This window comes from Sinocyclocheilus grahami, unplaced genomic scaffold, assembly GCF_001515645.1.
Source record: "Sinocyclocheilus grahami isolate Dianchi unplaced genomic scaffold, SAMN03320097.WGS_v1.1 scaffold3457.1, whole genome shotgun sequence".
Classification (NCBI taxonomy): Eukaryota; Metazoa; Chordata; class Actinopteri; order Cypriniformes; family Cyprinidae; genus Sinocyclocheilus; species Sinocyclocheilus grahami.
In genome coordinates this window covers 1-13,257 of record NW_015508581.1, presented here as the reverse complement: position 1 = coordinate 13,257, position 13,257 = coordinate 1, and the positions used below count along the sequence as shown (strand labels likewise).

The following is a 13,257-nucleotide window of genomic DNA, read 5'->3' as shown; positions in this document are numbered from 1 at the left end:
AATATAGAATCTTGAGAATCAGATCTTTCCAACGATATGTATTTTGTCAAGATTATAAAAAGTTTGGATTCGAAAAGACCGTAATACATTTTGTAATATGACACCCCCACTAAGGGGAGGAGCCTGCTAAAATATTTTAAAGTACCATTTCCATAGTAATGCAATTTCCGATTTGAAAATAGTTTTCGCAGGATGAATTTTGAGGTTTTAAGCTTTCAAATGATATATAATTTATGATGATTACTAAAACATGTAAAAGGAAACGAAAAATATTTTTTGTGACAGAACTCCTGTTATGATGTGTATGTTTTGAGGTGCACTCTTGTCATAATGTAATCTGTTACTGTTTCTACATCATTTTTAACAACAAACAGTGGTAATATATATATTTAGGAGTCTTAGATCTTTCCAGCAATATATAGTTTGTCATGATTAGATTAGGATTTAATCCTAATATACTGAAGTAAACGTGTGACAGTTAAGGGGTTAAATAAATGTAGTTTCTTATCTGAAAACATGTCAGTGTATCTGACTGAGGTCTTCAGGTAACAGCAAACATTCATCTTAACAGCTGATTATGTACCTGGTTGTGCTGGAGCTGCAGAGGATTCAGAGCTGGTGACTGGAGACGGTGTCTTTGTTTCGGCTGGAGCTGTAAAAGATGAAGGTTCAGATACGTCATAGACTACGATCATATTTAAATTACTGATGATTAGTTGTTCATATAAATAATTTACTTGGATACTTGACAGTATATGTGGCTGAGGTCTTCAGCTGATTTCTGTGTTTAAGCTGACATCTCCACGCTCTGCTGTGGTCTTCATTCAGGAGTGTTGTAGTCAGAGAGCTGATACACTGTCCTGAGGAGAAGGATATCTGAAATCTGGAGTCTTTCTGCAGATCCACACCAGCCCGATTCACCCAGATCAGCTGAAGTCCCTCAGAACGAACTAAAAAATCACATGTGACTTGATAATAATATAACTGACATGAGAGAGTCACAGAGCTGCCTGATCTGATCTCAGACTGTGAGGATGATGAAGAGACTGAAACAGAAAATCAGACACAGATTACACAACATTTCAGTCTTTTCAGGGACACAAACATTACTTTTAATTATGTTTAATTCAACATATAATCATAATATCCATAGAAACACTGACCATGAAGAACATGCAGATAAACATGTGCATCAGTTCCTTGTTGTTTTCCATACACATATTGTCGGCAGAAGTACAATCCATAATCTTCTTTTGTGACGTTCTTGATGTTCAGAGAGCAGTCAGAGCCCAGACGCAGTCTCTCATGTCTCTCGATTTCATTCTTCTTTATCCCTCCAGCAATCAGTTCAACTGTCTCTGAATGTCTGCTATAGCTCCATGTAGTTGATGTGCAGCCAGAAAGAGCATTATTACAGGACAGACGGACATCTTCACCAGAACTGCAGAACACACGAGGCACTTCTGCTCCACTGCTGCCTACATATTGAAATATTTATATTTACTCTTATGTCCTGTTTTAATCATACCCGTGACAATGTTCTATCTTTAGCTGGGTTGGATAGGTTTTACAGTTTTAAACACCAATGTGCTATTTTTAGCAAGTGTTTTATTATCCCTGTATTTATTATCTGATCATAGTATGGTGTGCTGTTCTTTTATTTTAAATTTAATTAAACCAATAGTGCTTACTGGCATTTCAATAGTGCTTTGCTCAACGATACAATTTTTTAAGACACATTTACATACTTCTGTCTATATTCTCGCAAATTATTCGTGATCCAGCTTCACCTCCAGAAGAAGTGAGTATAAGGTTTTTTTAATGAATCTTTGCAAATCACCTTTCCTAATAATGTGCTAGTTAGCAAGGTTCACGATTAATGCGGCTAAAGTTTACCATCTCTCAGAGAGCGGCTCGGAAGAGAGGGGCAGGGTCAGAAGAGCTCATTAACATTTAAAGTGGTATGCAATAAAACGGCTTGCTGTAGACAGAGCTGTTTTTGACAGGGTAAAAATGGTGGGTAACGCTTTAGCTTACCTGAGGTGGAAAGAAACAAATTACATTTACTCGCGTTACTGTAATTGAGTAGGATTTTTTGTGTACTCCTACTTTTTAAAGTAATTTTTAAAATCTGTTACATTTACTTAAGTATATTTTGTTTGAAGTATTGTACTTCGATACATTTTAAAACACATTCATTACTGAGTAAAAAAAAATAGCTCCCTGGAAACTACTGCAGTAAATAATGTTTATTGATATATTACCTGATATATTATGTATGTATGACCTACTGTATAAACAGTCGTTTCAGAGCAATTTGTTGTAGCTACTTACGTTACCCTATAACTACATGGAACAAGGGGTGAACAATCACCACTTTAATTTACAGCCAGCAAACGTTGTATTTACCCTGTAACTACATGGAACAAGGGGGGAACAATCACCACTTTAATTTACAGTCCGCAAACGTTGTATTTACCCTGTAACTACATGGAACAAGGGGGGAACACGTTGGACTTAAACACAGAACAAGTGTATATTTGCACAGTAATTACAGAGAAACATTTTTATTTAATTGTTCGATGGCCAAATTAAACCCTCTACGTAATTTTTTGTTGTTGCTATAAAACACCACAGTATACATCCACTGAAATACAAATGTTGTATCATGTATTTTTTCTGCGAACAGCTGGAAAGAAGTAAGCTTGTTTTAAGCTGCATTGAACCTTGATGGTATATCATGCAGTTTTTATTTGGTGATAGTGGTGTTAAGAAGTTGCTGGTGTGAAGTTGCTGAGATCGACGAATACGCTTTCATAATGTAAGTAGACTCATGCATTATAAATCATAGCAGAAACTCATTAACTAATTTCACTAGATGTTCAGTTTTGTTGTTCAGTAATCTCCATCATGTCCATCCTTTAATAATAGAATATGTACGTCATGGTTAAAAAATACCTATACGCCTATAATAAAATACCAATATAAAATTACAAAACAGTATTTCGTCTTTCTAAATCATTCCCAAACATACGATTGTTGTTTAGGCCATACATACTATGTAATATTAGAACAGGTACCTCTTAGTTTCATGATACTTACAGTATAAATGATTTGTAATTTTACAGGTTGTTACCCCTTTATTCCGCAAACGCCGCATATTATCCCCCTAACTACACAGAATAGGTACACTATACAAAAAAGTTACGCTGCAAGTTTACTTACGCAGTTCTTTGCAGGTTGCATATCTGGTTGTTACCCCCTTATTACCCAAACGTAACACATTGTTGCCTTATACCTACACGTACGTTCTTTATAGGTACACTGTATAATTACAGAAACGTACACCGTAAATTCAGTATACTTACGTAGTTCTTTGCTGGTTGTAATATAAAGCGTTACCTAACGGTGTTGTTTTACACTACCATTGAGAAATTTTAACCAAACTATGTTACAGAATTTTCATTAAGACCCTAAAGAATCATATCAACTTGTGGAAAATGGGCATCCGATGACCCCTTTAACTTGAGCAGACCTTTGCATCACATTTATGAGTGTAACAATATGACATACAACAGGGGTTCTCAACTCGAGGTACACTTTCCTGCAGAGTTTAGCTCCAACCCTAATCAAACACACCTGAACAAGCTAATAAAGGTCTTCAGGATTAGTAGAAAGTTACCGTTTTATCAAGGTTGGCGCTAAACTCTGCAAGAACATGGACCTCGTGGCCCAGAGCTGAGAACCTCTGACATACAAAATATAAAATGTGTAAAAAATGTCAAACACCTCATTCAGCCAAACTTATTTTCTAGAGTGATTAAATTAATTAAATTATTTTTGAAATGGTTTACGTTTTACAGATATTTTATAGTGCATTATAGATCATAAACAGTATTCTTTACCTGTGAGAAGTGCACAGAGTATGATCAGTCCCAGCAGACACATGTGACGCTTATCAGCCATTTTCTGTTTCTGTCAATCTTTCTTTTCACTCTATAGCTACAGCTCTTCCTTTTAACATCATCAACTCCTCCTGTGGGTGTTAACATCCTCTGATCTCACCAACTGACCATTTTTTCCTCACACTATACAGCTAAATTTCACTCACAATATTCTGATGTGAAAAATCATCTATACTGTATATAGCAGTTAGGTTGGTTCAGATTCTAATTAGTGAAAGTGAAGTGACATGTGGCCCGTAATTGGAATTTGTGCTCTGCATTTAACCCATCCAAGTGCACACACACCCAGAGCAGTGGGCAGCCAATGCTGTGGTGCCCAGGGAGCAGTTGGGGGTACGGTGCCTTGCTCAAGGGTCTCACCTCAGTCATGGTATTGAAGGTGGAGAGAGCACTGGTTATTTACTCTCCCCACCGGCAATCCCTGCCGGACCCCTGAGGCTCGAATCCGCAACCTTTGGGTTACAAGTCCAACTCTCTATCCATTAGGCCACGACTGCCCCAACACTTAGCAAAGCAAAATAAATGTATACAGCAACTGAAAAGTGGAAAACTAGAACATTTGTTAAAAAAATTACAGAAAATCTGAAAAAATAATTATGAACTAAAATTAGAGTATAAAGATCATTATTTAATTGTTGTGTTTCTCCAAAAATAGAATGTAATAGAAAATACATTATTATTATTATTATGATTATTTAGGGATGCACCAATACCGATACTAGTATCGGTATCGGGCCCGATACTGAGCTTCTGTACTCGTACTCGTTAAAATGCCCCGATACCAAAAGCCGATACCACACAACATGTAATAAGCGCCAAATTCAGACAAAGAAACACTGACAACAGAACAACAGACAACAGAATGGAGTTATTAGAGATTAAGGATGTATACGAAGTATATGTATGCAATGAATATAATGTTAAACATTCAGTATTAACGCCTGTAATAGCTGATGTGTGCGAGCTGATTAACAAAGCACGCTGAGTGGATTGAGCGCGCGGCAGCGCAGATGCGCGAGTTTGTCGAGTGAATATACCTTTCTCACAGACATCACTGGAAAGTTTGCAGTTTGGTCAGATATGTCATAAACAAGTAAGTAAAACAATGCACACGTTACTTAACGGTAGAGAGAGAGAGAGAGAGAGAGCACGCACGCAATTCTGTTGTGTGATCTTCGATGCACTCACTTAGCAGGCATCATTTGGATTAAAACTAAATCGTAAAAATAAGACCATTTACAGGGGTATTCACTATAAACATAATTTATTTTCAATCTTAGGCATACACGACTTTCAGGCGAAAGTGAATCTAGCTTGTGTGAAATGCGCTAGGCTGTACTTGTCCCTCTCATTCTGCACCAGTACAAATATGTGCATGCTTTGCGCGTGTTTTGCTTGCTTGAGTGTTTCTGCATTATATGAGTGGCTTTGGAATATAAATCGCAGCACGATTCAGATGAAAAAAACGCGACTTCTATTACTGAAAATATCACAGTTAGAAGATTTATAACGAGTGGTTCCCTGCATTATTACAGCAAAGCGCGTGATTACAGTACTGAGCCGCTGCAATGGAGCAGCTCTAATGCTGTTAAATTAAAGATGATGTACCATAGAGCAAAACAATTAACAGTGAAAGTAACAAAAACTTGTAAAATACATTTTAATGGCCGTAATTAAGTGTTCAGGTTTGCATGAAGCTGGGTGACAGCAATAAATTATTCTTTTCATTTGGAAGGTGAAGGTCTGAAGGTGTTTTAAGTCCGAAACACTGCACGATGTTTTGGCTGTCCCAGACAAAAGATTAGCATTGTGAAACAATCGTGGTGATTTATTTGATCGTGGCTCCTAATCGGTGGTCCTGTGTCATACACTGAGAGAGGTCCAAAGATGGCCCTTGTCACAGCCTTGCGACCAAAGATAGCCTATGATAATTTTCTGACAGTCCCGTACCCGCCCTCCCACCCGCTCCAGCTTCCTCCTCCGCTGTCGTCTGGCAGCCCCTCTGCTCGCCCTCAGCCCACCATCTATACAGTGCAAGCTCTGCGGGACTGCCATCCTCCAGCGTCGCCATGGCTGGAGACTCCCTTGACTCTGCCTCCAGCCTCCGAGGCCTGGACTCTGCCTCGGTCCGTTGACTTGTCGGCTCCACCATGGCTCCTAGCTCCCTCCTCTCCATTGTGGCCCGGCAGTGCACAAGCTCCGCCAGGCTCCCTCGTCCCTCCGGCTCCACCTTGGTCTGGCGTCGACCATCCTGCGCCTCCTCTGTCGCTCCGGCTCCACCGCGGCCTCCCGGATCCACATCTTTGCGTCGGTTGTCGGCGCCATCTGTTCCGCCTAGGACCTCCGGATCCTCCCCGTCGCCCTGGCTCATCGGCTCTCCGTCTCCGCTTCGGGCTCCTCCACCACCTGCTCCGCCACCATTGGTCATCAATATGGCTGTGGCCTGGGTCTTGCTGGGCTCCTCCTGCTCCAAGCCCCGCCTGTCTCCTCCCTGGCTCCTCCCTCCATCATCTCCTCCCTGCACTCTGTCTGCCAGCCCCCTCCCGGGTATCCGTCCTCCTCCGGAACCTCCTCCCAAGTTCCCACCCATTCCCCTCCCCATGTTGTTTCTACGGTGCGAGGATGCACCTACCAGTAGGGGGGAGTAATGTCATGCCCGGGACTCATTGTGTTGTGTTTTCCCTCCACATGGGTTCCGTGTCCCTGTTAATTAGTTATTCCATGCACCTGTGTTTCCCCAATTATCCTGTGTTTAAAAGCCCTAGTCCATTCAGTTCATGTTTGTCTGAGTTTATACGTCAACCCTGGTGTTTCCTGTGCTCCTGTCTGCCCCGTGTATTTCCTTGGATGCTTGGATTAAAAGACTATTGTTTTCGTGTACTCCTGGTCTCCTCGCTCCGCGCCATAGGCAAAGTGTGACACCAGGTGGATACTGCACATTGGTGGTGGTTAAAGAGATTCTCCCCTTTCATGTAAAGTGCTATGAGTACCCAAAGCATTATATAAATGTAATGAATTATTATTATTATTATTAGATCCATGCCATGTGATTTGCAATGATCTTATAGGACTGCTAAAATCGTGCAGTCTGTAGAAGGCTTTGGTTTAGTAATCCTGAATTGAATTGCAGACAATTATTTATTTATTTATTTATTTATTGTGGTACTATATACATTCATTGCAAATTATGAAAATTAAAAAAAGTACTTTTCTTGTTATATTATGAATGTCAAAACAAAACCTATGCCCTTGTCTCAAACACTTCTCTTTGTTCCCTATTCCAATGCTATTTCATGCTTTGTTTCAATTGATTGTGTATGGGGGCCAGCAAGGTTGACATATGTCTTGGACAGCTTACATTCTGTTCAATGGACAATAACCTGTAGAGTCCACTTGATGGCCCAAAATATCTGCCTCTCACTCCATGAATGCAAACTTTTCTGTTTTAATCATTCCTCACTGATTAATTTGTGTCACGTAAATAAAAAAGGTCATACTATTACTTTTTTGCAGTGGAAGTAGCTTGAAGCCACAACAACTGGACCTCAAACCGAAAAGAGTTTGCAAGCAAACAGTAAAAGCGAAACATTGTGCCTTTTTCAGCTGAAAACATTCTGGAAATAAAATTTTAAAAGCTGCAAAGAAGCTAATTCCATGAGATGAATTTCTGATTTAACACATTTACAAAGTCTTGAAAGTAAAGTAGAGTCGAATGGTTAGAGAGAGTGGAATATTTTGAAAAAACTAAACTAAAATAATAATTGATAGATAAAATAACAGAAATAGAATATAATACTTACAGAGCATTAGCAGAAGTGTACCAGGTTCCATGGTATCCTGCTAATAACGGACTATTAAGGGCAAGCATTGGGATTTAAGATTTACACATGTGGCAATTTGCAAAAAAAGAAAGATACAGAAATAATCTTGCAGCCTGTAACTGTGCAAATTTCCAGATGTCATCCTGTCAGACCTCATTTGAGCCAAGGTGTGAATGACCTGTCATGCTTTTGTTTTATTTAGATGTTTGTGTTTCGGTGCAGCATTAGAAGGTGTGAAAGTGATATCTGTACAAAGTCACAACTGCAACCCCACAAATGACCACACACCTATCCCTCTGATTGTCTATCTTCAGACGTTTTGTCAACATTAATGTTTGATTACAGCTACACTTTAAATAATGAGTACATCATAAAACCATCATCAATTTGTATTTATTTATTTATGTACTCTCTGTACCCCAAAACACTATGGTAAGTTTATATTAATTATTTATATTTCAGATTTGTTGGGGCGGATTTCGTGGGAAACTGCATATTTAATTATTCATCACTGATTAATTTACGTCACATAAATAAAAAAAGGTCATACTATTACTTTTTTTGCAGTGGAAGTAGCTTGAAGCCACAACAACTGGACCTCAAACCGAAAAGAGTTTGCAAGCAAACAGTAAAAGCGAAACATTGTGCCTTTTTCAGCTGAAAACATTCTGGAAATAAAATTTTAAAAGCTGCAAAGAAGCTAATTCCATGAGATGAATTTCTGATTTAACACATTTACAAAGTCTTGAAAGTAAAGTAGAGTCGAATGGTTAGAGAGAGTGGAATATTTTGAAAAAACTAAACTAAAATAATAATTGATAGATAAAATAACAGAAATAGAATATAATACTTACAGAGCATTAGCAGAAGTGTACCAGGTTCCATGGTATCCTGCTAATAACGGACTATTAAGGGCAAGCATTGGGATTTAAGATTTACACATGTGGCAATTTGCAAAAAAAGAAAGATACAGAAATAATCTTGCAGCCTGTAACTGTGCAAATTTCCAGATGTCATCCTGTCAGACCTCATTTGAGCCAAGGTGTGAATGACCTGTCATGCTTTTGTTTTATTTAGATGTTTGTGTTTCGGTGCAGCATTAGAAGGTGTGAAAGTGATATCTGTACAAAGTCACAACTGCAACCCCACAAATGACCACACACCTATCCCTCTGATTGTCTATCTTCAGACGTTTTGTCAACATTAATGTTTGATTACAGCTACACTTTAAATAATGAGTACATCATAAAACCATCATCAATTTGTATTTATTTATTTATGTACTCTCTGTACCCCAAAACAATATGGTAAGTTTATATTAATTATTTATATTTCAGATTTGTTGGGGCGGATTTCGTGGGAAACTGCATATTTAATTATTCATCACTGATTAATTTACGTCACATAAATAAAAAAAGGTCATACTATTACTTTTTTTGCAGTGGAAGTAGCTTGAAGCCACAACAACTGGACCTCAAACCGAAAAGAGTTTGCAAGCAAACAGTAAAAGCGAAACATTGTGCCTTTTTCAGCTGAAAACATTCTGGAAATAAAATTTTAAAAGCTGCAAAGAAGCTAATTCCATGAGATGAATTTCTGATTTAACACATTTACAAAGTCTTGAAAGTAAAGTAGAGTCGAATGGTTAGAGAGAGTGGAATATTTTGAAAAAACTAAACTAAAATAATAATTGATAGATAAAATAACAGAAATAGAATATAATACTTACAGAGCATTAGCAGAAGTGTACCAGGTTCCATGGTATCCTGCTAATAACGGACTATTAAGGGCAAGCATTGGGATTTAAGATTTACACATGTGGCAATTTGCAAAAAAAGAAAGATACAGAAATAATCTTGCAGCCTGTAACTGTGCAAATTTCCAGATGTCATCCTGTCAGACCTCATTTGAGCCAAGGTGTGAATGACCTGTCATGCTTTTGTTTTATTTAGATGTTTGTGTTTCGGTGCAGCATTAGAAGGTGTGAAAGTGATATCTGTACAAAGTCACAACTGCAACCCCACAAATGACCACACACCTATCCCTCTGATTGTCTATCTTCAGACGTTTTGTCAACATTAATGTTTGATTACAGCTACACTTTAAATAATGAGTACATCATAAAACCATCATCAATTTGTATTTATTTATTTATGTACTCTCTGTACCCCAAAACAATATGGTAAGTTTATATTAATTATTTATATTTCAGATTTGTTGGGGCGGATTTCGTGGGAAACTGCATATTTAATTATTCATCACTGATTAATTTACGTCACATAAATAAAAAAAGGTCATACTATTACTTTTTTTGCAGTGGAAGTAGCTTGAAGCCACAACAACTGGACCTCAAACCGAAAAGAGTTTGCAAGCAAACAGTAAAAGCGAAACATTGTGCCTTTTTCAGCTGAAAACATTCTGGAAATAAAATTTTAAAAGCTGCAAAGAAGCTAATTCCATGAGATGAATTTCTGATTTAACACATTTACAAAGTCTTGAAAGTAAAGTAGAGTCGAATGGTTAGAGAGAGTGGAATATTTTGAAAAAACTAAACTAAAATAATAATTGATAGATAAAATAACAGAAATAGAATATAATACTTACAGAGCATTAGCAGAAGTGTACCAGGTTCCATGGTATCCTGCTAATAACGGACTATTAAGGGCAAGCATTGGGATTTAAGATTTACACATGTGGCAATTTGCAAAAAAAGAAAGATACAGAAATAATCTTGCAGCCTGTAACTGTGCAAATTTCCAGATGTCATCCTGTCAGACCTCATTTGAGCCAAGGTGTGAATGACCTGTCATGCTTTTGTTTTATTTAGATGTTTGTGTTTCGGTGCAGCATTAGAAGGTGTGAAAGTGATATCTGTACAAAGTCACAACTGCAACCCCACAAATGACCACACACCTATCCCTCTGATTGTCTATCTTCAGACGTTTTGTCAACATTAATGTTTGATTACAGCTACACTTTAAATAATGAGTACATCATAAAACCATCATCAATTTGTATTTATTTATTTATGTACTCTCTGTACCCCAAAACAATATGGTAAGTTTATATTAATTATTTATATTTCAGATTTGTTGGGGCGGATTTCGTGGGAAACTGCATATTTAATTATTCATCACTGATTAATTTACGTCACATAAATAAAAAAAGGTCATACTATTACTTTTTTTGCAGTGGAAGTAGCTTGAAGCCACAACAACTGGACCTCAAACCGAAAAGAGTTTGCAAGCAAACAGTAAAAGCGAAACATTGTGCCTTTTTCAGCTGAAAACATTCTGGAAATAAAATTTTAAAAGCTGCAAAGAAGCTAATTCCATGAGATGAATTTCTGATTTAACACATTTACAAAGTCTTGAAAGTAAAGTAGAGTCGAATGGTTAGAGAGAGTGGAATATTTTGAAAAAACTAAACTAAAATAATAATTGATAGATAAAATAACAGAAATAGAATATAATACTTACAGAGCATTAGCAGAAGTGTACCAGGTTCCATGGTATCCTGCTAATAACGGACTATTAAGGGCAAGCATTGGGATTTAAGATTTACACATGTGGCAATTTGCAAAAAAAGAAAGATACAGAAATAATCTTGCAGCCTGTAACTGTGCAAATTTCCAGATGTCATCCTGTCAGACCTCATTTGAGCCAAGGTGTGAATGACCTGTCATGCTTTTGTTTTATTTAGATGTTTGTGTTTCGGTGCAGCATTAGAAGGTGTGAAAGTGATATCTGTACAAAGTCACAACTGCAACCCCACAAATGACCACACACCTATCCCTCTGATTGTCTATCTTCAGACGTTTTGTCAACATTAATGTTTGATTACAGCTACACTTTAAATAATGAGTACATCATAAAACCATCATCAATTTGTATTTATTTATTTATGTACTCTCTGTACCCCAAAACAATATGGTAAGTTTATATTAATTATTTATATTTCAGATTTGTTGGGGCGGATTTCGTGGGAAACTGCATATTTAATTATTCATCACTGATTAATTTACGTCACATAAATAAAAAAAGGTCATACTATTACTTTTTTTGCAGTGGAAGTAGCTTGAAGCCACAACAACTGGACCTCAAACCGAAAAGAGTTTGCAAGCAAACAGTAAAACAAACTAAAACCATAACACATTTCCGTTACTTGACATAAAACAAAGGTTAAATAAAATATACAAGCTTTTTATTTTTGGCTAGTTGGCAAGTCAACATTTCAAATTTTTATTTAGTTTAACTTGATGTACTAAAATAACTAAAACTAAAATAAAGATTAATAAAAAAAATACTCAAACTTTAAGTAAAATGAAAAATACACAAATAAAAACAGATTCAAAATGTGAATAAAAGCTATACTAATTTCTCAATGATACTAAAATAACACTGGCATTCAAACATAAATGTATTCATTCAAGAAAACAAGACTTAATATCTCACATAATTCTCTTAAGAAATGTCCACGCTCAGTACATTTAAGAATGCTCAGATATCTGCACTGGAAAACAAAACAAAGATGCTAAGAATGCTTTTTTTAGAATATATCTTCATATGTAATTAGTTACGGCCAAATCATTTTTGTTTTAAGAAAAGTCTAAGTGTATGCCTAATGAAGTTTGAGCTTCAAATTAGATGAAAAAAAACAACTTAAGTCAAGATATTTTCTCGGAAAACGAGTTTTGCTTCTTAAGCACAGTTCAGTGATGTTCTTTAAAGAAGTTTAGATATTTTACTGGAAAGCAAGACACATATTAATATTAAAGCATGTTTTAAGTGTGTAAAACCCCATAAACACACAGGGTTTTAGACGAAGTGCGAAGGAGGCTGGGAACTCATGACTACGGAGGTAAGTTAAAGTCAACAGGAACGTGGTTTAGCTTCATGCGTGCGTAAATGAGACGTCAGACAGAGATGGGGCAGACGATGACCTTGTCTTCCAACAGGACGCTGACCACCAGGAAGACCATATAGAGCAGGAACATGATGAAGCCCAGCAGTTTGCTCATCTTCCACTTACAGGCGGCGATGGAGATGATGACGAAGAGGAGCATGATGAAGAGCAGCACGATGGCGCAGAACAGACCGTTGCTACTCACCTGAACCGGGCTCATACTGTTTATAATGGAGTACAGCAGCCATGGGAGCGGTAACCTGGGAAACAAAGAAACGCTGGACATTACAAATGTACAAAACTCAAGCTCTGATACAAACCCGAGTGAACTGCTTAATGCATAACACAGCACGATGAAATACAAAAAATATACTTGCGTGCAAAATGAATGTATCGTTTTCAGACAACTGCATGCATGTTCATTGCAATTTAATTAAAATAGTTTTAAATTGCGTTTGAATGCAATTAGCTGAACTTTAGTGTTTTGACCCACTTAAGTACATCTTTATATGTGATTTCATAGTGTAGCGTCTTGACCACTCCAACACACAATATATATTTTGTTA

The 13,257-nt window shown here is 37.2% G+C and overlaps 1 protein-coding gene across 1 annotated transcript; it reads right to left on the bottom strand.

Moving 5' to 3' along the window:
• Positions 1 to 720: 720 nt before the first annotated feature.
• Positions 721 to 3,966, bottom strand: LOC107576299 (uncharacterized). The gene is made up of 3 exons (XM_016262502.1): positions 3,906 to 3,966; positions 1,164 to 1,478; positions 721 to 1,046 (listed from the first exon to the last, which is right to left on the bottom strand). Exons 1-3 carry the CDS (start codon positions 3,964 to 3,966, stop codon positions 721 to 723), a joined length of 702 nt encoding a protein of 233 aa, XP_016117988.1.
• Between the last annotated feature and the right edge of the window lie 9,291 nt (positions 3,967 to 13,257).

Coding starts and splice junctions, on each gene's coding strand:
- LOC107576299 (XM_016262502.1), bottom strand. CDS start 3,966: ATGGCTGATAAGCGTCACATGTGTCTGCTGGGACTGATCATACTCTGT. Junction 1,479..3,905: donor ACTCTGTGCACTTCTCACAG/GTAAAGAATACT, acceptor TTCAATATGTAG/GCAGCAGTGGAGCAGAAGTG. Junction 1,047..1,163: donor TTATCTGCATGTTCTTCATG/GTCAGTGTTTCT, acceptor TTTCTGTTTCAG/TCTCTTCATCATCCTCACAG.